At 34.1% G+C, this 24,353-nt stretch overlaps 1 protein-coding gene across 1 annotated transcript in view; it reads left to right on the top strand.

The window, feature by feature from the left end:
- CNTNAP2 (contactin associated protein 2) overlaps positions 1–24,353 on the top strand; it is a 2,049,865-nt gene that overhangs the window by 886,483 nt on the left and 1,139,029 nt on the right. The window contains exons 5-8 of the mRNA XM_057731238.1: positions 5,081–5,284; positions 10,516–10,700; positions 16,097–16,240; positions 19,338–19,602. Of these exons, the coding sequence (XP_057587221.1) occupies positions 5,081–5,284; positions 10,516–10,700; positions 16,097–16,240; positions 19,338–19,602 (798 nt within the window). The remainder of the gene's footprint in view (positions 1–5,080; positions 5,285–10,515; positions 10,701–16,096; positions 16,241–19,337; positions 19,603–24,353) is intronic.

The raw sequence follows: 24,353 nt of genomic DNA, 5'->3' as shown, positions 1-24,353 counted from the left end.
AAGCATGTTGTAAGTTTTTGTCCTCTTTCTCTGAATAATTTCTTTCTTTTGTGGAAGAATAGATCATATAGATGATAATGATATTTATTTGTAGAAAATGTATTGTGTACCAAGTGAAAAAAGAAAATACCTGTAAGCTTCTCCGTGCCATTCTACAATAAAAGAAATGGGGGTACTTTAGAAAAATGGCTGATTCTAAGACTGGGGTAGGAAAATGCAAGATAGGCTTAAGGCATCATATAGTGACAGAGAAGAGAAAGAGGAGAAAGCAAGAGGATAAGGAGGACCAGGAAGAGGAGAGGGAGAGTTGAGGAGGGGGAGGAGGGAGAAGGGGGAGTGGGAAGAGGAGGCAGCAGGGGCTACACCTGTCAAAGAGACACAGGAGCCAACCTGAAAGAGCTCGCAATGCCTAAAGCTGGGACAATTTGTATAATGATATGTATTGAATTAAATTCAAAGAATAAATAAACATGCACAATCCCATAATTATATAAATAAATGATTGAATGAATGAATAAATAGAAGAAATATTCCTTACAGAAGAATTCTAAATAATTTATGTAGATACTCCCCCCTCCAGGAGGTGGAACTTAATTCCCCTTACCTTAAACATAGGCTGGACTTGGTGATTCACTTCCACAGAATAAAGTATGAAAAGGGAAAAATAGTAACCTTATAATAAAGAAACTCAGCAGACATCACCTTGACCAGTATCACAAGTGGAAAGTCGTGTTGAAATCGTGCCTCCCCTGATAGGAAATGCTGAGGACACGCCAACTCTGTGACATTCTTCCCAAGCAATGGCAGTCTAGTCCTAAGAAAACTTCAGACCAAGCCAGGCTGAGAAGGATTTTGCAGAATACCTGACCGGTCAAAGTTGTGAAAGACAAAGAAAGGCTGTGGAAACATCACAGATTAGAGGAGTTGGAGGAAACTAAGGAAATGTGATGTTGAAATGCAATGTGAGATCCTGTGCTGGATCCTGGAATAGGAAAAGCAAACAAACAAAAACATTCGTGAAAACTGGTGAAATCCAAGTGTGGTGTCTATTTCAGTGAATAGCGTTATACCTAAGTTATGTCTTAGATTTGACACATGTACCCAGTTATGTAAAACGTTAACATTAGAGAAGGCTAGGTGGAGGGTGTGTGGGAACTCACTATTCTATCTTTGCAACTTTTCTCTAAATCAAGAATTATTCCAAAATAAAAAAGTTTATTAAAAAGAAAATTACAAAACAGATTCTTCTTGAAGAAGTTGGGCGTCCAAATGATGGTGTATTTTTAGCTAGTTAAAATCCTGTTTTGGAAAAAACAATGTATGAGATGAAAAAAAAACCCATAGTGTTCAGTAACAAAACTACATAGAGTGTGATCCTTCTGTGTGTCTATGTACATACATATACGTTACATATATACAAATTAAAATAATCAGAAATGTAAGTTACCAGTGATTATATCATGAGAATAGAATTATGTCTTTTTGATTTTCTTCTTTAAACCTTCCTATTCTCAATTTTCTATAAGAAAATGAAACAATTATGAGAAAATAGAAATCAAAAGTAATTCCTAAGTAGTTACTTGTTTACTTTGTGGTGCTATACCCAAACACATTTTTAATTTTTTCAAATAAATAGGATAAATTACATTTCAAATTATATACATTCTTACTTTATGTAAGTGCCTTACTGCATGAAGGTCAAGAAAACCTACTAATTTGCTAAAACCTAGTTTCCCCACATTATAAATATATTGTCCCAAGCTCAAGCTATTATTATATGTTTTGAACCGTAATTAAATGAAGTGAATTCTCCTTTTTCTTTCCCTTCCTCTCTCTCTCTAAATACACACACACATATGTAACAATTATAGATTATTCTATATATTAGGTAGAGAAATAGATGGATAAAATCTAGAAAGACACTATTAACACTGGTTACCCATTAACACCGGTAATCTCTTGTTTTGGGGATTCACCTTCTATATATTTCTGCATTGTTTAATTTTTTAATAATAATCATATCACATTTGTAGTAAAAATTAGCAAAGGTATTTTTTAAAATCACAAAATCTTTAGATGATAAACACTTTTCCAAAATATCTCATGTATCTCCAAATTGAGAAAGTAAAGGCTAAGTAACAATGAAATTTTTTTTTTTTTAAAAAGCCTTCTCTACCATGACGATGTGATGAATTGGGCACATTACCAGCTCTCCGAGTTATTGTTAGAAACAATCATGGAAGCACTATGATTTTGCATTCACTTTTTGACTAGCCGTATTGTTGTTCAGATTGCTTAAACAGTTGAACCACACATATTTAATCATCGCATAGAAAACTTTATTCTAGGGAGTGAAAAGCAATCAGGGTAATAGGGGGAAAAATGTGGCTTGCCCCAAAATAAGCACAACATATTATTAGATGTCAAATGAAATTGTAATGTATTTTGTAGGAAATAGAACTAAACTCTGATGGATTTTACAATATCCCAGACTCTCTTAAAAGCGTATGGTGTGTGTTTATGTATAAATTATATATCATAGATTATTTCTAGGAATTTTGTAATTTCAGAGCCAACTCTGAGTCCACATCCACATGCTAATATTGTGCCAAGCTTTTAACCCATTCCTGGAAGGACAACTTGGGTGTCGTGATGTGAGAGATCTGGCTCACAGAGCATTTTTATCAGTCTCTCAACTGACTACCGACCACGTACCATTTGTAAGATGTGGCTTGATCCTCATGAATAACATTTCTTCAGGGTTTTGTTAATATCCTAGCACTGTCTGAAGAAGTAAACCATGCCCGTCCTTCCTGTCACTTTTTTCATGGCCCTAAAAGTAAGGAAGAAAGGCATCAACATTTGCATAAGTCACTATTCTGTACCTGGAACTGAATGTAGATTTTGAGTTAGTAGAAGACATAGTGGAGGGGGTGAATTCTTTCCTCTGTCTAAGCTCCAGGAAAATTTACTTCTTAAGAGATGAATGGGGAATATTTTTTGTCAATTAATATATATTGAAGGTGTGTAAAATAATGATGTGTCTGTAATTCAACTGTCACTGATATGAAATTGACTGCAAAATTACTTTCTGGAATTCAGAATTTACTCCCTCCTGACTTTTTTTATGCACTTTTCAAGACAAAAAGTAATTTCTACCCAACTGCTGGATTATAAATTCAACCTGGGATCTGATAATCAGATTCCACTTTTTCTCTGTTTTATCTCTCATCACAAATGATAAAGATATTGCAATTGGAATTCAGCTGTTACAGTATAGATGATTAAGCTAAAATCTAATTGGCTTTGCAGTGTTAGCAGAAGCCAGAATTTAATGGCTGCTTTTTTCACTCCAGAGTAAAATAAACCTCTGTGACTCACAGTCTCAGAACAGAATTCTGTTGATTAAGAAAGTCTTTTTATGATTGTATAAAGTCTTATAGTAAACAGACTACAAGAATTAAAACAAAATTTGAAGTTATGTTTTCCTTTGTGAACTTTTTAGAGTGCAACAATTCTTTGAACTCTCATTTTTAAAATATAACTGCGCTAATAGAATTTTTTTTAAATATTCAAAACCTATTGATGATTTGAAGGGAAAGTTAGAGATAAATTTAAGCAATATTTAAAATAACTGTATTCATGTCAATTCACTTTATAGAATTAGTTATGAGCAAAGTTAAGATTATATATTTTAATTAAATATAATTAAACTTAGTTGTACTGGCAAGTACTACACAGAGTGAATACACCTATGGCTCCACCTAGGCTGCCATGATGTAGCATGCTATTGTTACTATTACCGGGATCCAAAGTATTCCCCATGCTGATGGAAGTAAACAAGTGCCAGAGAACTAGGACATGTGATGATAAGGTATTTCTTTAAACTTGCTATTATTTTTCTCCAGTGTCTCCCTGTGGATTCTTTGGCAAGACCTTACCCCAAACTGAGAGGCAGGCTTCACCCTGGCTTATAATTCTAAGATAATTAGAGCTATCCAATTTGACTAGGTTTTCTACAATTTAATATTAAAAGCTAAAAGTATTTTCACTGATAAAGGTCTGATTATGGGAACTAAGCTGCTATTTGTACATAAAGTTTGATCTGGATGATTACAATTCATTGCTGACCCATTCCATGGGCTGGCAACCTACTAACCGACAGTACGTCATAAATAAGATCATCTCATTTTCTATTTCTGGTGTGAATAAGTAGCAGTTATTAAACTGTTGCCCTCCATCCCCTGTTTCTGAGGGTGGTGAGAAAATTATTCATACTTCTAAAAAGTTTATATAAGTTCATGTTTTCAATGAAATTCCCTAAAAATCAAATTAGAGCTACTACTATCATAATATAGGCTAGATATTTGTTCTTCTAATTATATAAGGATGAGGCTATCTTTGTTTAATGTCATTGAAAACATGGGCAGCCCAATTCCACATTCCAAAGGCAAGGGGCTAACAAGGAATTGGAGACACACGAGTCCTAGGAGCAAATGGTAAGAAGCTTCTTAAAGTCACTGTAAACTCTAGGCACTACCGTAGAGTTAACTGAAACTGTAGTAGAATATAAAAACCGTTACAAAAATGAGTATACCACAAACCCTGCATTCCAAGATCCTTCATTGTTATGTCACAGAAAAGAAAATTTGTGAGCAATATATATATTTAAAATCATGAACACTTAGCCTAATTTAAGAAGGAAAATATTAAAATCTCATAATATCTCAGGGATTAAAAATTTTACTTTTTTCAAGTAAACGCCAAACTTCTAAGTTAAAAGTTTGAAGAATATAAGTCATTGATGGAATTTATGTTATTAGTATTACAATTGAAGTAAGGTTTTATATGGATGAAGGTTTCTATGATCATTCTTTATGAGTACTTCCCATAAAATCCACTTCAGGACACACAATAAATCAAAATAAGAAGTAGAACAAGAACCTAGGACTAAAGAGTTTTCAGGAAAAAACACTTTTCACATTTATTCTGTGCAGACAGCCATTGGAAGAAGATATACTTCACACTGGATGACAACATACACTAACTAAACTAAAATGTTATTTATTTCTTCTTTTAGGGGCTGATGTTATCAACTTTGATGGCCATGTTGTGTTACCATATAGATTCAGAAATAAGAAGATGAAAACACTGAAAGATGTCATTGCTTTGAAATTTAAAACCTCCGAAAGTGAAGGGGTAATTTTGCATGGGGAAGGACAGCAAGGGGATTATATTACTTTGGAACTGAAAAAAGCCAAGCTGGTCTTCAGTTTAAACTTAGGTATGTTCTGACTGTTGGCACCACTCTTTCTATTTTTTAGTATTCTCATTAGTTAAATGTTTATGGTCTTTAATCCTTAAAATGTAAATTATAAAAAGAGTTCACATTTTGTCATCAATCCAATTTTAATTCATAATGGCTAATATGTATATCGATATACTTATTCAAGAATATGTATTAAACACCTGTGCTCTGCAGGTGCTATGCTAGCATCTGGGATACAGGGCTGAGAAAATGGAGTTCTTTGAATTCATGAACTTTATGACACAGTGGATGAGTTGGACACTATATTATCGATGACTATGATTTTTAAAAAAATTAAATCAAAGTTACTTCAAATACTGTTAAGTAGTAAGAAATCAATTAAACAGGTTAATATGATAAAGGATACTGCATAGGCAAGAGGGGTCAACATTAGAATAATATTTTTGTTTGCTTTGAGCAAGGTAGATGGATGTTGTGGCCATTATAATATGAAACCACTTCTTTCTTTACAGTATTTGACCAAATTTGTGTGTCTATGATATTTGTAAATACATGCAATATCTGTATTTCTTATCATAAGCCTGTTTAGTTTTATTCTCAGTAGGGTTTTTGGACTGTACAGTGTTTATATGATCTGAACTCCTTATACATAAGAAGATGTGTATATTAATCCAATTATGGACTTAAAATATTTTAAAACTATAAATACCCTTATTTGCTGCAAAGACCATTGTGTAGACATTTGCTTTTTAGCAATATTTTTAAGCGCTCCATTTTAATGCCAAGGAATAAGTCTTTTGGCGACACAAACTGGTCAATAATAGGTAATGCAGGTATGTTCAGATTAAGCCAACAATATTTTTGCATTTTTATGCATCTTTTCTGTCAACACTAATGAAGTCAACGTTGCCTGAATGTCTGAATAATGAAACACATCCCTGTTTAAAAGTATGTAACTGAAAAAGAAATAAAAAATAAAGGTAGTTTAAAAAAAAAAAAAGAATATATAGTGAGGAAACTCCTCTCTGAGAAGATGTTCATGCTGAGATTTGAGTGATGACAAAAACTAGCCCTGAAAACACATGGAAGAATAGCAGTTGAGAGGAAGAAACCACGAAAGACAAAGATCCAGCATGCTCAAGGAACAGGAAGAGGCTAGTGTGGATATTTGTAGTGAATAAGTAGGATAGAAAATGAAATCCAAAAGTTGGGGATTGTTCAAATCCCATAGTATCCTGCAGGACATGGTAAAAGGTTTAGATATTATTTTAAGAATGAGAAGCTATTGGTAGGCTTTAAACTATACAGCAGCAGCATCTTATTTTTAAAAATGTACTGAGACTTATGTAAGAAAAAAATGCATCAACATGAGAGTCAAAGGTGGACTTCTGCCTGGTATATAAGTGAGAGCACTGGCTTGCAGAAGGTGGCTATCAGTGGAGATGGAGAGAAACAGATCCACTTGGGAAATAATTCTGGTGGTAGATTCAGTATCGTTTGTAATCAATTGGATATGGAGTAAGAAAGAAAGAGAATATATAAGGGATAATTCCTAGGGTATGACTGGAGCTCCAATTGGACATTAACAGCATTTTCAGAAATACAGAAAGCTTTATTTTCTATACAGAGTTTCTTCTAACAGAGGAAGTCTAGTGATCTGTTTGGACATAGTGCATTTTAGCTGCTTATTAGGCATCAAAATTGAAATTTCAGTTAGGAAGTTGCATGTATGAGTGACAGACGGAGGTGCTACATGGAGACTAAGGAGAAGTTGACAGTGAATAGGAGGAAATATGAGTACGTAGCATCACGGAGACCAGGGAAGGACAGGAGGCAGTCTACTAGGGTCTATTGTGTCGAATTCACCTAAAATGTCACTTAAGAAGAAGACAGAAAAGTGAGGTCACTGTTTGCCAACATAGTGGGTACTGCTGGCTTACTCTCAGTGGAATAGAAAGGACAGTAGTTTCATTGTCATCGGTTAAAAAGGATGAAAGGTGTGGAAATGAACATTTTAGATATAATCAACTAGAAATGAAGGAATCAGAGAAATGATATGTTGACTGGAGAACGAGATGAAACCCAAAGAAGGAGTTATTGTTTTGTTTTGATCTTTTGTTGTTGTTTTTAAGTGGAGAATCCTAACACATGTTTGCATGTTGATAATGTAGCTAAGATGTACTTAAAGCTAAAAGGAAGATGCACAACACAGATACTGACATTCAAAGTTACAATTCATGCAAATCAACCGTACATTTATCCTTTGCTTGTCTAAAAATTTCAAGATTTATGCAAAGTTGTTTGAAGGGTATCAGATATTCCATATTTTTCATGTTGTAGTGATTTTAGAATTCTATAAAGATTTTGTAATCTAAATATATCAATAACTAAAATTCACGTTAAACACATCCCAATGGAAAGCTATACAACTAAAAATTAGAACACAAAAGGAGATCCTGCCTATTTGCTTTCCTTATCAATATGATTGTTCCAATATTTTTAAATATGGCTTGTGTCCCTTATGTTAACTTTTATTACTTTGAAAATCAGAATTATGCTAAAAAATACAACTCCAGTTAGTTCTTTTACTTGGTAATACTTGATATAGTGTCTACAAAGATTTATCTTTTATTATAAAACTTTTCACATTCAAAATCTTATCTGATAGAAATAATAGTTTCTGTAACAAAAAAAAAAGGAAATTATCCAAAAAAGCTGATTATATAATTACACAAAATATTTAAATTTTTATGTTAAAAAATCATAAAATGAAAATGCATGCCAAAACCTGGGAAAATGCAAATGTCAAATATAGAAGTTTAATGTCATTCATGAATAAAAGTTCATTCTACTCTATAATAATACTAAGACTTTAGGAGAAAATACTGCCAAATAATATAAGGAAAACTCATAGAAGAAAAATTATAAATATTCTATAAACACCAAATGCTCAATCAAACTATCTATAAAAGAAACATATAATAAAACAGCAAGATTCCAATTTTTTCAAGTAAGTAAATAAATTTAAAAAATGATAGTATCTGTATTGGTGAGTTATGAGACAAAAGGGATTCTTTGTACTGTTCCTGAAAATATTTCAAGAAAACAATTTGATAATATAGCTTCAGTTGTTTTAAATTGTCTTTATGTTTTGGTCCAATAATCATAAAGAGATAACAAGAAATAACTCTAGGCTTTAGGCCCAAAGACGTACTTTGCAATATTAGTTACAATAACAAAAATTGAAAGAAAAAAAGTTTAACATATAGAAGTAGGTTGGTATGTGTTTAAAATGTCTGTGAATTATTTGGGGAATACTATACAGCCTTATATAAAAAGTTTAGGAAAGCTATAAATAATATACCAATATTTTCATAATATGTATGTGAATTATATGTATTATATAATTATATATTTATATAATTAAATGTATGTAAATGAAAAATGTCTGGAAGGAAATAGACCTCGCTATGTTTAGTGGTGGAAATGAGCGATTAATGTTTTACATATTAATTCTTTATAATATTCTCGACTTGTAATATTAAGCATGTGTTCATGCATTACCTGTGAGAAATATAGCCCTAAATAATTTTTTTTGGGGGGGGGTTAAATAATTTTTTTAAAAAAGGTTCAGTAGAAGATAAGAAGGAAGGGTGGGGGAAGAGAAACCAGAAAATCAAACATAAGTGCTTTTTAAAGACATGCATGCTCACACACACACACGCACACATACACACACTCAGAGCAATTGGATCATACCCAAAGAAGTTTATTTTTTCAAACCTTTCTCCTTTTTTTTGAAAAAAGTGAAACATACAGAGCAGCCTTTAAAAGCCACCAGGCCTTATAAGAGCATGACATTACTGTTCTAAAATAAGAACTGATCGTACCGCCTCACAAAATAGATCATTACCATGTCATTGGAAAGCAGTTTACATAGAGTTTTATTGACTGGAATTTGACAGCCATGAAAACACATCCACTCAAATATCTACTGTCACTCTTTAATGCTGTCACCTAAATATCAAGCACATCTAGCTGCTGCTTGGTCTTCTAGTCTAAATATTTAACGTAATGAAACTGAATGTAGTTTTTCACTTAAATTTATTCTTTCTTTTTTTTCTCCCGCTCCCACCGCCCAAGTACGTACACAATCATAATCACAATGACAGGGCAACATTTGATTTCATCACCAGAAGGAAAGAAAATTTCATCTAGGAAATCTATAGAAAGGGTCAGATATAGGCCTATTAGCATCCTAAATGTGAAAAAAAGGAGATAATAAAATTCTTCAGGCAATTGTGTGTTTCTCTTATTTCTATTATGCTATTTATTCTGAACCAGTATTTTTATAGCATTTAGTTTTGCCTGACCATCAAAAGCAAGGCTTGATTACACAAAATAGAAAATGGTATAAAATATGTAAACAGCATTCAGAGATGACCTTAGTAAACATTTCAGATTCTCACAACCTTCCAGTCTTATTTGTAGTCTTGTTGCTATGGAGATCTTATTTCAGAACTGGATTAATGCTACATATATAATTTTGCAGTTTTTTATTTTAAAGTATAACTTGAGTACACTTTCCATGATATTAACTATTACATTCTGCTTAAGATTATGGCTTTTGGAATCAGAAAAAAGAAAACTGAAAATTGTCATGCTGTGTTTTCTTGACCAAAAATAATAGCAACAGCAGTAATAAAAAATTAACAGGTAACATTTAATGAATGTTCACTATATGCCAGGAAGTATGTAAGTTCTTTGCTTGTACTAATTAATTTAATCCTCACAGCAACCTTATAAAAAGCAGGTACATTATTTTTCCTTTCCATGTGAGGAAAGAGAGGCCCAGAGAACTATCAGCTTGGCCAGGATCATGGAGCAAGCCAATGGTGGAACCAGCATCAGAATCCAGGCACTCTGTCTCTAGAGCCTTATGGGGCCCTGACTTAATAAGGAATCTACCAAATTTAGCAGAATTCATGACATAGTAATTGGAAAAAAAAAAAAAAAAAGCTCATGTTTTTTTACGGGAACAGAACTTTTTTTCCATCTTTAGTAGCTTTTATGTAGTTTGAACATACAACAGTTTTTAAGTATAGTTACATGCTGGTTTCCCCATGTTAACTTCAGTAGACAGAGCCTTAGTGAGACGTTCACCCATGGTATTGTAGATGAAAGGTCTGCCTCAACAGAGAGTCCTAATGTCTTTGCCTTGTTTCTTTTCCACTCACATGACTCAGGAAGCAACCAGCTTGGCCCCATATATGGCCACACGTCCGTGATGACAGGGAGTCTGCTGGACGACCACCACTGGCACTCTGTGGTCATTGAGCGTCAGGGCCGGAGTATCAACCTCACCCTGGACAGAAGCACGCAGCACTTCCGCACCAATGGGGAGTTCGACTACCTGGATTTGGACTATGAGGTAAACTTTAGGATGTAGAAGTTGTGACACATCACATGGCTGCCTCAGTTCCCTACTGTCTTGTGTTATTGTTAATCATATAGTTGTGTGCACCATTTTCATTTTATCCTCCAAAGAAAACTTAACTTACAACTTTACAACCTAATTCATTAATGTCATTTTATTTATTTCTAAATTATTAATAATGAGTCCTTAAAACATTTTTAAAAACTTGGTACCAAAGTAACATGTATTTGAAGAGAAAGATCATTTATCATGTTATCAGGGCCTTTTAACAAAACCAGAATAAATTTAAATTGTAATCTTTTCATTCGTAGTTAATTATAACATAAATTGCTTGTTCTTGTTGATGTACAGTATATTATATGCATAGGATTGTCTATAATTATAAAATATTGAATAAGAAATCTGAGTTCTGATTTATGTCGTCATTAATAAATTCATGTCTTTAGATAGTGCTTTTGACAACTTCTATTTTCTCAGATATAATTGTCATAAAAGAAATAAAAATATAGTATATTTTAAACAGATTGTCCATAAATAAAAGGATTTTTTTAACCTTCCAAATGATTAAAGGTTAAAAAATAATCAATGATCACATTGGTGGAGTAAAAAATATATATTTTCATAATATACTGGTAGGCATATCAAATTTTTTAATTATTTGGAGAGCAGTTCAACCTTAAAATGTCCATCAAAATTGTTAATCATAAACAGGGATAAAAGTTCTGTAAGAAGATGTTCATCACCGGGGCACCCCTTTGAGTTTGCTGGGCCATCTCCATGTGCCTTGGCCCCCAGTTTCAAAATTGCAGATATATGCATATACATATATGTGTGTTATTGATATCCATACATAAATCTTTTAGAGTGTAGAATGCGCTTACCATAAAATAGTAAGTGAAAAAGTCAGGATTTAACTTTTTTTTCTATTTTCTTTATATGTTAAAATAGTTTCTAAATTTTCTGTAATATGAATACATTACATATATTTCTAAATAGAAATGTAGAATGGAATATGCTGTATAAACTTTGATTTAGAAACTTTGTTAACATTCAAATAAATCTAAGGTTATCAGGAAATAGTTACCCCTCCAAAAACATCTCTTTAAAGTAGAAATGATTGTTGAAAGGGAAAGAATGTGAAAATCCCTCAAATTTCTATCCTCTCAAAATTGGTATGAATCTTGGCTTATGTGACTTACTCTACTGTATGAGAGAATTTAAAGATGAATTATTCATTCCCCATTGATAAACGTTGAAGTACCATAGAAGAGGTGAGAAATCCTGGAACATTAGCAATGGGCAAACACAATTCCAGTCTTCAAAAAACCAGAATTAAAAATGTGGGGTCATGGACCCTATTGAGTTTGTGAGGAAATCTATGAATATTCATTCACACACAACGCTTTCTATAGGGTCAGCACTTTCATCAACACCCTGAAGCCCCTCTAGATGGAATATCGTGTTTGAGAACCTCACCTGTAGACTAAAATACCTGAGACACATTTGTTAGAGGAAGAAATTTAAATTTACTAAGAAAGAATCAGGAGAGACTCAACTTATTTCTCTTTGCAGAGCTGTTGCCTGATTACTTTCCTCAGATACTACCGTTATCAGCAAATCTGCGACAATGAAAATGGTTGGGCCTACCTTTATATCTCAACATGTGTACCTTAATATAAAGGGATTCTCTTTGCTTATTTGTTTAAAGACAATCAGGGACTATGGTAGAATCCGTGTCTCAGTGTTTTTGCATACATCTCCTTGAACGAAAGGGCTTTTTATGACTCACAAAGGACACACCTATCACTCAGGAAATGGCAAGAATTTTAGGACTCTTTGCCAAGAACTGGGGACGAAGACCAAAAATATTTCTTATACTATACCATTATTCAGTATTTCCATCATAGAGACACAATAAATGTAAATAACCTCAGGAGCATACGTAATAGTAAAATGTAGAGACAAGTTCTGAGTACATATTAATTTTTTGTAGATATTAATGTAATGTATTGAATTTAAAGCTTACATAATTTAATTTTTAACAGTGACTATAAAGATCAGTTCTCATGATCCAATATTGGCAGGACCTGCCACACCACTGCCAGGGGTTAATTAAATAATACCTAGCCTCGTTCCCAGGGATAGACATCATGAAAGAAGCAATAGAAGACAAGTTTACTCCTTTGACGTAACTCGATGTGGGCATTTCTTGGGAGGGGAAGCCTTAAGAGTTCACCTCACTGACCTCTCTGTAATCTGTTACACCACAAAGTGAGCCAGTCACAGTTGCAGTCAGGCTGCTAGCTACATAGTGACCTGAGAAGTGTGCAGCGGTTATACAGAGGCACTTCATTCTTCCTCCTCTAGCCGGTGACAACACAGGGCAGGACAGCAGACTGGTATTTGTCCTGGCTTCTCTCCCTTCTTTATCCAAATCCCATGATACACCCACTTCAGATATTATGCCCTTGCCTTTGCTGTACGTCTCTGCTTGGAAAGTAGAGGAATGCCTCTCCCTTGTCCATTGCAGAACTGGCCTAGGATTTTAGAAACTGGTTGGGATTTTTGGAGAGAATCAGTAGGCTGAGTTCAAATTGGAGCCATAATTTGGTTTGAATCCTTTTTTGTCCCTAACTGGTTATGTGACAGTGGTTAAATCACATTCCTCTTCTTTAAGGTAGATATAATAGCACAGTTGCTCATAGGGTTATGTGAGGAGGCAACAGGAGTAATAGAAATCACCACGTTTATCAGTTATAGTTAATTAGACTGCATATAACAGATACATGTTTATTCCTTTCACATAAAAGGAGCCTGCAGGCAGGTGGCCCTGGGCTCAGATGGTGGCATCTTAGTCATCAGGACCACAGTCTACTTTTATCCTGCTCCTTACTCCTTCCCTCTGCAAATCACTCCGAGATGGTCACTCACATTCCATTTTGCATTCCAGACAGTACAAAGGAAGGGAGTGAAGAAGACCCTGCCCCACCTCCCCACTTTAATTATAGTTCTTGGAATCACACACAACCCTTCCACTTAAATTTCCTGAGCCCAAAACTTGTTCAAAGAGGTTGGTAAATGCCATATATTGGTGGGGAGCGTGTGCCCAGCTGAAAAGCAATGTTTTTTCTTAAAGAAGGTGGGAGAAAGGACACTCAGAGGTATCTAGTAGTCTTTGCCACATGTTGGAAACTCTTAGTAGTTAGCAAAATGGTCAGTGCAGTTCTTTTTTAGAGTCAAGGTCGTCATTGAATGGCTGTGTCATTCATAAGGCAGTCGTGTGAGTCATAGCAATATCTGATTATTAATCTAACAACTGCAACAATTTTTTGACCATGAGAATGATTACAATATCAGAAAGCATTTCATTTTATTGATGAGAATACATAACAAGAAAGCAGTAGTGACCACCTAATATCAAATGATGAGTTACATTAGGAATTGGGATTTGAACCTACATCTCTTAATTGTAAGGAATCTGGTAAGCTGAGCCTGGTGCTTCACCAGGGTACCTTCAATAAAGTAGGACGTGAGCCGAGGGTTGTCAAAAACAGAGAGGCTATCAGGAATGATTGAATCATTATCCCAAAGGAAAATGGGATCCCCCACGTAAAGAAACTACACACACAGAGAAGGAATAAAACAATACTTTTAACTAGTATTTAGTAATATTATTCAAAATGTGATGCTCATATCATTTAAGTGTGGAAGATTTTATTACTATCAACTAGAGCAGAACTGATAAAATAAGTTGTGGACAGGAAATGCAACACTCCATTAAAGTATCAGTAATTCTTACCTTTGGTATTAAATACACGTATATAGCACCTAATAAGTTCAGTTCAATGCCACTTGAAAATATTTTCCTAATCTATTTCAGAATACTCTCTATTATTCCTTTGGTAATTTCCTGATTCTTTTTATGTATTTATTCTTAGATTTTCTCTTTTTTTCCCATATGTAAACTATAAGGTGAATGATATATATACAGCTAACTATTATTAATACATTTAATTTTAAGTGAGGGTTTTGATTTTTTATATTGTCTCATAAACCATCATTAATTTGTGCTTTTTCCCTAAAACTAGTTAAGCATTTAATCTGCATATACACACTACTATATATAAAATAGATGAACAACAAGGACCTACTGCATAGCATAGGGAACTATATTCTATATCTTGTAATAACCTATAATGGAAAAGAATCTAAAAAAGAATATATATATATGTATAACTGAATCACTTCACTATACACCTGAAATTAACACAACATTGTACATTAAAAATTTAAAAATGGTTAAAAAATAATTTTAAAAATTTAAAATTTCTTTAAAAATTGAAAATAAAATGCCAAAACACTAAGAAAGCATATTTTGTGTCTTCTAAAACCCAAAGATCTCTGCTTTGTATATAAAATATGAAGTCTTGACATTGAAATATGTCTTTCATTTTTAAAACTTTGTAAGAAAAATTGCTAATTGAATAATAATTAAAAGAAATATAATGTCTGGGTTGTATATCTTAATATCACAGCTATGATTAGTAGATATTCATTCACTACTAATTCACTATTAGCAGTAAATGTCATTATTGGCAATACATAATTAAGTATAACTTTGTATTATATGAAATTGATATTATAGTACTGTAATTTGATCAAAGGTATGTGGAAAAATATATACTCTCTTTTTATAGACAATGATTGCTTGAGAATCACCAGAAGGGGCATTGACCTTATTCCTTAGGACTTAGGAGACCTATAATCTCTTTTAACCTGTACTTCTCAAATTATAGCCTCCAAATCCAAAGATGTCCCTAGTCAATATAGCAGTGAGACTTTTGGAACTATTTTCTGCATTCACAATAAGTCTAATGAATTTTTTACTCTGGGTCATTAGGCTATAATATCTAAATAGGGTGAATACAATATTCCTTGCTTTTGACTGAAGTTTTATCAACTTAATATATTAGTGCTGGTTATTTCATAATGGCTAGAAGCATTTATTGATAGTATGTCTTTGAATGATACACATGAAAATGTATTTTTAATATTACTTAATAAAAGAGGTTTGCTGTGTAGAATCTTTTAAAACATTCCCAGGAAAATTGATAAAATGTCTTCTGGGTATCAGAATGCTAGGGGTTGTTGCTATTTTCTTGTTCAAGTTATAATCTAATTTTCAGGATTAATGACAATTAGTGTATACTTTGATAACAACATAATTTAATATGCAACAAACTTTGGAGGCAGAAAAAATTGTGTATATATTGGTTGAGGTAAAGATAACTGACTTTGGATGTATTCATAGTTTTGTCTAATTTATTGTAAATGTTTTTTTATTTTTTTAAGTCGAATACATTGTTTCCATTTTATCTTTTTTTTCAAAGATAACCTTTGGAGGCATACCTTTCTCTGGTAAGCCAAGTTCCAGCAGTAGAAAGAATTTCAAAGGCTGCATGGAAAGCATTAACTACAATGGCATCAACATAACTGATCTTGCAAGAAGGAAGAAACTAGAGCCCTCAAATGTGGTAAGATTTTTCACCCCTATAAGATTGGTTCATAGGAAAAATCAAAGAAATTTATTTTGGCTGGACTGTGAATAAAGAACAATATCATGGCATTTATCATCAGGCTAGTGGTGGGTTCAATCATATAAAACTAACTTTAGAGTTACCTGAAAATGTGGAGATACTGAATTCACTCTGAGAATAGTTACCGGATTTTGAGTTAAAATATCTGGAAATAGACCGTAAGTTTGATTCAGATGGGGCCCACAATTTCAGCCCAGTGCTTCTGGTTTCCCCATGACAGAGGAACAGGCATACTGCGTCCCAGCTGCTCCGCAGCCCTTAAATCAGCACCCTCATGTTTCCAAATGTCACATCGTATAGAGCTCTACATTTCTTGATTATGATGTAATTTGATATTTTAAATGTTTTAAAACCAGGAACTTTATTATATTTACTTCCATGTTTCCAAAGATAATTCACCCAAATATGTAAAGAAATAAACTTCTTGTCAAAGCTCTCAATATACTAAATAGTATGCAATTAAATAAAGATTGATTAGATTGGATAGTGAAATCTGTGACCCGGAAGCTCCCAGTGGTCTTCTGGCTCTGATGTGGATGTTTCCAGGTTGAACTATTTCAAGGAGGAGAGTAGGAATCAAAGAACATGCACACTTGCCTCCCTATGACACCGCTTAGGATCAATATAAGATATCAACTTATAGATCGGTATGTGCGTTCCTTATGGTTCTGCAAGAACAGGAGTTTCTTCAGTCCCAAAGTGTCATTGGAAACAGCCTGGGAATCCAGAGGTCCATGTGTTTGGGAGCCAGTGAGAGTAGATAACATCATGAGTGTTTGTACTATGTTCTGAAAGAACTCTGATGGTCCTGTTACCCCAAACTTGAGCCTAGGGTTTTCATAAAATTATTGGACAAATGGTAATGCCCAATGAACAAGCAAGAGTTTAGGCTGGACATAAACTATAAATTAATAATTTAATGCAAAATTTTTCTTTACTAATTATCTTTCTTAAAAATAATGATGAATTTATACTAATCATTAAAAATTGAACTTTGGTGAAATTTTCTCATAAGATATATTGACCATAGAGAAGAAGAACAGCTCTATGTATAGGCAGCAGGCACTGTGTGAGGCCTGTTATATTTGTGATAATCTAAGAACAATACCACAGGGGAGATATTGTCATAAACATTGTGTAGATGAAAACTGAGGTTTAACCTGGAAAAATAACTTTCCAATAAACTTAGATTGTGGATTCACAGTATACGGCCCCTGAGGTCATGGTATCCTTTCATGCTGTGTTATTTCTTAGCTAGAGCAGTATTTATACATAGGCTATTTTAAATTTTGGATAAAACGGCATCAGAGTCCTTTGGTTTCCTCGGAAATTGTTACTTAAGATAGAAAGGTACAAAATCCAAATCATCATAATACCCTTTCCATTATTTACACCTTTAAGAAGTAAAGTGTTATTTCTGCCCCAACCTCCCAGTTGGTCCTCAAATGTACCCATTAGGTACACAAACTACAGAGAATTGCACTCCAGAGACTCATTCCAAAATCAGCTTTAACCACAAAATATATTGTGCTTATAAATGCTATTTTAACTTGAATAACAAAGACCTTTAGAAAAGCATGAATTATCTATAATTATATTTGTTAAAATAGAGTAAGCAGACATAAGAAAGGCTTTTAAACAAAAATATACATATGTATTAAAAGTTTAGGCACTATAGAGGCAAGTAGGACATTTTGCAAGCAGCTCTACAAAGGCAAATATTTACATAGGAAATTTTCTTTCAAAGATGTCAGGTGCTGACATTTCAGTGAAATTGCCTTAGCACTCATCCTGCACCCCTCTCCCTCTCCATCTCCCTACATTTCCTCATTGTACGTTGACTCCAGAGTCAGTGCCATTACTCAGAAGGGATCTTTAACTCTGCTGGGAGAGAGTCCCCACGACACAGGTATGCAGTCAGTTAGAGCGTCTCAGGTATTATGCAAAGCAGTTCTTTTCATGGGGAAAAGTAAGCATTTAAAGGTAATCATCTGTGAAGGTACAGCACAAATTTAATTTGAATATTAATTCAGAGGGACAGCCTAACTTAGGTTTAATGGTTAATGTACTAACCAGGAGGAACTATGCATCTAGGGGTAAATACGTGGTGTTTTTAAAAAAAAAAGAAAGAAAGAAAAACCATGAAGTGAAAATGTCTTCAAATCATATTCCTCAAGATATTATGATGGGATTAAAAAAAAGATGGAAGAACATGTAGATTTTCAGATCTTGCCAAAGTAGGTACTTAGACAGTAGAATATAAAGTTCAATGTATCTGAATAATAAATTTCTTTGTACTAAACAGAGGGAATGTGAGGGGAAAGGAAGAAGCTTTAATTATTGCAAGTTTTCCGTTTGTACATTCATGTCACTGTTTCTGCAAGCATTAATGTGTCATATATGCACACTTCATGGGAATTTGAGATTTTGAGTTGAGTAACAAAATAATCTGAGATAATCACAGTTATATTGATGCTAAATAGTTAATATTAATTCATAGATATTAGGTATGGGGATAAAAATCCAAGAATATTTGCCCCATAATAGTTTAATAAATAGCAACCAAGTGCTCATACTTCCCATTGAGACCAGACTAACATATTAATAAATATTTGACCAAGGCCATCCAAAAGAGGACAGAGGCATCTCCTCCCTGGCTCAGTCAGCATCAGTAGTGAAGGGGTTGGGGGGGTGAGAAGCAGCCCTTTGCTGTCTTCAGAAAGTCCAGTGGTCCACACCCAAGCCCAACACACAGAGACACATCCATTCCACAGCCAGCCCATCACATCAGGCTGTCAGTCTGTCAATTCCATGATGGGTAGTGCTGTATGAGTCCTTCAGCTCGGCAGCCAACTGCCGTACCCTGTTAGCTGTAGCAGAAAGGACATGCCGAGGTATCCAGTTGCTGATTCCATGAGAATTTCACATAGGCTCAAGCTCTGCTTTGAAATTTGTAAAACTGTCGCTTTGTCTGCTTTCATGGATGCTTATTTTATTCTACATTTTCCTCAAAGCATGCCCTTCTGTTTTCCAGGGGAATTTGAGTTTCTCGTGCGTGGAGCCCTACACAGTACCTGTCTTTTTCAATGCTACCAGTTACCTGGAGGTGCCCGGACGGCTTCACCAGGACCTGTTTTCAGTTAGTTTCCAGTTCAGGACTTGGAACCCCAATGGTCTCCTGCTTTTCAGTCATTTTGCAGATAATTTGGGCAACGTGGAGATTGACCTCACTGAAAGCAAAGTCGGTGTTCACATCAACGTCACGCAGACCAAGATGAGTCAGATAGATATTTCCTCAGGTCAGTGAAATCTATTCAGTGTTTGCTCTTGAAACTGCTATCTGATTTCCATAGCTAATGTCCTGTTGTTGCTGTGCTGGTGTCACATGCTCCTGATTATGTTTGGATTCAGGCTTTTGAGATACTCCCTTAGCTGCCCTGAGAGTAGATTGAATGAGGGAGAGTTAGAAACTTGCTGAGAGGGTGAGGGTGGGCAAGGGAGGAAAATGGGTTGAGACTGTCTTAGAGGACTGAAATCTTCTATATATATATATTTTTTTTTTTTGAAATGCTGGTTCATTTTGAATAGAACAATGGATATGCCTCTAAGTTAATATTACATGTTTAAAAACAAAGAATGTTTATTTGATTAACATAAGAGTACTTGGTATCTTTTGACTTTATGGGCATTCAGATACCTTTTACTATTAGTAATAAGACTACTAATTTAATTATGGCTTTAAAGGTATATTCTGCTTGAATCAAAAGCTCAAAGTGATCTTGCTAAATTTGTACAAAGTGTCAGAAAAAAAGGGGGGGGTGAGTACAAAGAGCAATGACAAGAGATATGTATCAACTGAGGCAAGACTGGCCTGGCTAAGTGGAGTAATTTTTAAACTTGACATCACAGAGGTATGATAAACTGCGACTTAGGTAATATTGCTGTTATTTGAACAAACTTGGCGACCTTGGAATATTCCTTGATTATGATGTTACAAAGAAAGCTGAGATTGCAAAGTGAGATGTCATAAGCAAAGAGAGTAATATATGATGTGGGACTGATACAGAGTAAAGAAAAATCACCGAATTTCTCTAGATGTTTCTTGCAATAGGTGTTTTAGGTAAGTACTTATTTTAAGTAAAGAACTATTTAGAAATGGAAGACAGAGGTAAAAGAATATTTCGCCGAGCTCCTAGTACAGATGTACCAAATACTGAGAGAGGAAGGTCATAACAGAAGGCTTAACTGTGTGACTGTGGGCTCTGATTTTTAAATATTCCGTGTTCACTCGTGACACCATGTGCGCACACCTGACACAGTTTCTAACATGTTGTATGATTTGGTCCATCTCATTTCCCCTCTATGCTATCAGTTCCTTGAAGGCAGAGGCCACGTCCCTGCATATAGAGCAACACCTGTAACATAGGAGGTGCTCCAGGAATGTCTGAGTTCCAACACTGTGGCTCCTTGAACTAATATTCACTAGAGCATCTCCTGCTCGAGGATACGTGTCTTTTCATACAATAGGCTGGGTGTTTCTGTATGGCCTGGCTGTGTGGACTGTTACTGAAAAGGACTATTACTGTAAAGGAATCCAGAAGACATAGGAACTCTTATGTCACAGATGTATCTGAATTATAAAAATCAAAAGCTATTGTGAAATACCTAGATATTTATTTTTTCTGGTTTTGTGTTGTTAGTTTTGCTTTTTCCCTGAATGTTCAGAGTCAAAATGATTGATCACCGTATTTTATCACCATTTCCCAGTAGAAATCCACCTGGGAGATTTAGAGCAAATAGAAATTATCTGGAGAGACCAGAATAACACAAAAAAACAAACACACGTACAAATATTTACCACAGTTGAGACCCTCCCCCCCACTCAGATTCTGTTATGTTTAATGATGCTTTTTAATGCCTAAGTACATAAAAATACGAGGGTGAGTCAAGAATTATCTGCACTCTGGTTATATTAAAACTTCTATAAATTCTGCAGCCACAGTGTGGATAATTTTTGACTCATCCTTATATAAGGATGAAAGCCTCCCTCCTGGCAGTCACTTAGCAAACCCAACCTCCTGGTGGTTTTTCGCGTGACAGGAACCATTATAACTAAAAGAATAGGATCTTAAACATAGTGAATAATAGACATTAACTAATTTAATTTGGTCTAATTTAGGACTCCAAGATACTCTAATTTAAACTGTGTTTATAAAAATGTAAGAGAAAGAACGAACAAAGGAATCCAATATGCAACAACTAATTTACCTTAATGGATTTGATTAAATATGATAAAAGTAGACTTTAGACGTTTCTGTCAATTTAGCTATGAATCTGTGCAAATTAAGGAAAATAGATGTGAAATCCAAACTTTTATATAGTTTCCCTCTTATATAATCCAAAGAAAATATTTGTTTCAAAGATTTCCATTTTTTCCCATACATGGAAGTCACTACTATTTGCTTTAACAAAGGGAAATTGTTCTGTATAATATATACCCTAATCATTTTTATTGAAGTATGGTTGATTTACAATATTGTGTTAACTTCGGGTGTACAAGAAAGTGATTCAAATATATATATATATATTCATATGTGTGAATATATGAGTTTTTTAGATTCTTTTTCCATTATAGGCTGTTACAAAATATTGGATATAGTTCCCTGTGCTATACAGTTAGTCCTTACTGTTTAACTATTTTATTTGTAATATTGTGTGTCTGTTAATCCCATACTCCTAATTTATCCCTCCCCTCCATTTTCCCTTTGGTAACCACAATTTTATTTTCTATGTCTGTGAGTCTATTTCTATTTGGTAAATGAGTTCATTTGTATTATTTTTTAGATTCCACATATAAGTGATATCATATATTTCTCTTTCTCTGTCTGACTTAGTATGATCATCTCTAGGCTTATCTATGTTGCTGCAAATGGCATTATTTCATTCTTTTTTATGGTTGAATAATATTCCATTGTATGTGTGTACCATATCTTCTTTATCCATTCATCTGTCAATGTACACTTAGGTTACTTCCATGTCTTGGCTATTGTAAACAGTGTTGCAATGAACATTGGAGTGCATGTATCTTTTGGAATTAGAGTTTTTGTCTTTTCCAAATCAATGCCCAGAAGTAGGATTGCTGGATCATATGATAGTTCTATTTTTAGTTTTTTAAGGAACATCCAGATTGACTTCTATAGTAGCTGTACCAATTTACATTTCCACCAACTGTGTAGGAGGGTTCCATTTCCTCCACACTCTCTCCAGCATTTATTATTTGTAGACATTTTGATGATGGCCATTCTAATTCGTGTAAGATGCTAATGCGTTGTTTTGATTTGCATTTCTCTAATAGTTATCAATGTTGAACATCTTTTCATGTGCCTGTTGGCCATCTATATGTCTTCTTTGGAGAAATGTCTATCTAGATCTGCTGCCCACTTTTTAATTTTTTTTTATTGAGTTGTTTGAGCTGTTTGTGTATTTTGGAAACTAAGCCCTTGTTGGTTGCATCATTTGCAACTATTTTCTCCTAGTCCATAGGCTGTCTTTTCATTTTGTTTATCATTTCTTTTGCTGTGCAAAAGCTGATAAGTGTGATTAGGTCCCATTTGTTTATTTTTGCTTTTATTTCTTTTGTTTTGGGAGACTGATCTAAGAAAATATTGCTACAATTTATGTCAGAGAATGTTTTGCTTGTTTTATGCTGTCTTGTCTTATATTTAAGTCTTTAAGCTATTTTGAGTTTATTTTTGTGTACAGTGTGAGGGAGTGTTCTAACATCATTGATTTACATGCAGCTGGTCCAGTTTTCCCAACATCACTTGCTGAAGAGACTGTCTTTTCTCCATTGTATATTCTTGCATCCTTTGTCAAAGATTAATTGACTGTAGGTGTTTGAGTTTATTTCTAGCCTCTCTGTTTCATTGATCTATATGTCTGTTTTTATGCGAATACCATGCTGTTCTGATTACTGAAGTTTTGAAGTATTGTCTGAAGTCTAGAAGGATTATGCCTCCAGCTTTGTTCTTTTCCCTCAGGATTGCTTTGGCAATTCTGGGTCTTTTGTGTTTCCATGTAAATTTTAGGAGTGTTGTTCTAGTTTTGTGAAAAAAAAGTCATGGCTAATTTGATGGGGCGTCACATTAAATTTGTGGATTGCTTTGGGTAGTTTGGCCATTTTAACAATATTCTTCCAATCTAAGAGCATGGGATTGTCTTTCCATCTCTTTGAATCATCTTCAGTTTCCTTTATCTTGGAGGTGAAAGTCTTATACACTGAGAACTCTCTCTACCCTATTCTTATTGACAGCATGAGCACTGAAGAATGACAGTCCCTTTTACTTCCTTTTTGAAATAGCTTGGTTGCAAAAATGTAGGCGATACAGAAAATCTAGAAGAGGAAAACACTAATAACATTTTGTTGTTTACACACACACAGATACATACCCATGTGTGTGTTATTTCTAAATAATAAGTTCTGTAGTCCAGGATGAAGGGAAGTCATTTGGTTGAAAGGCCATTTTGGAAAATATTGTTCTATGGTGATGAATTCAAAATAAATTCTCTAAGTTAGAGACTATTCAATATATTATTATTCACCCTCTCACATTTTTTCCCTCCCAGTTGTGATTAACTTTTAAGTCTCATTAGTTATTGACTATGACTTGTGAAAATCAGTCAAACTCTAAGTAGCCTTGAATTTGCAGAGTGGGTATCTTTCTGTGAAAATATTTTCAAACTTGCAACATCAACTTTCATAACATTCCACTATATTTCTGTTTAGAACAGTAGTCACTGATTGGTGAATATGTATTTATGCATTACGTTTAACTAGGAATAAGTGGTAAAAAGAAAACAAACGCTTAAAGGGTCAAATGGATAACATCTGTCCATTCTGAGAATAATTTTCATTTTAACTTTCATATCCATCAACCTGGGAACAGTGGACCTAGAATAATTTTGCATACCTAAATTGTTTCCAGCTTTATTGAGGTGTGATTCACAAATTAAAACTGTATATATTTAGGCTGTACAGTGTGAATTTTTA

Source organism: Hippopotamus amphibius, chromosome 4, assembly GCF_030028045.1.
Source record: "Hippopotamus amphibius kiboko isolate mHipAmp2 chromosome 4, mHipAmp2.hap2, whole genome shotgun sequence".
NCBI lineage: Eukaryota > Metazoa > Chordata > Mammalia > Artiodactyla > Hippopotamidae > Hippopotamus > Hippopotamus amphibius.
Note: the sequence above shows the minus strand (reverse complement) of the source record. Positions and strands in the feature narration are given on the sequence as shown.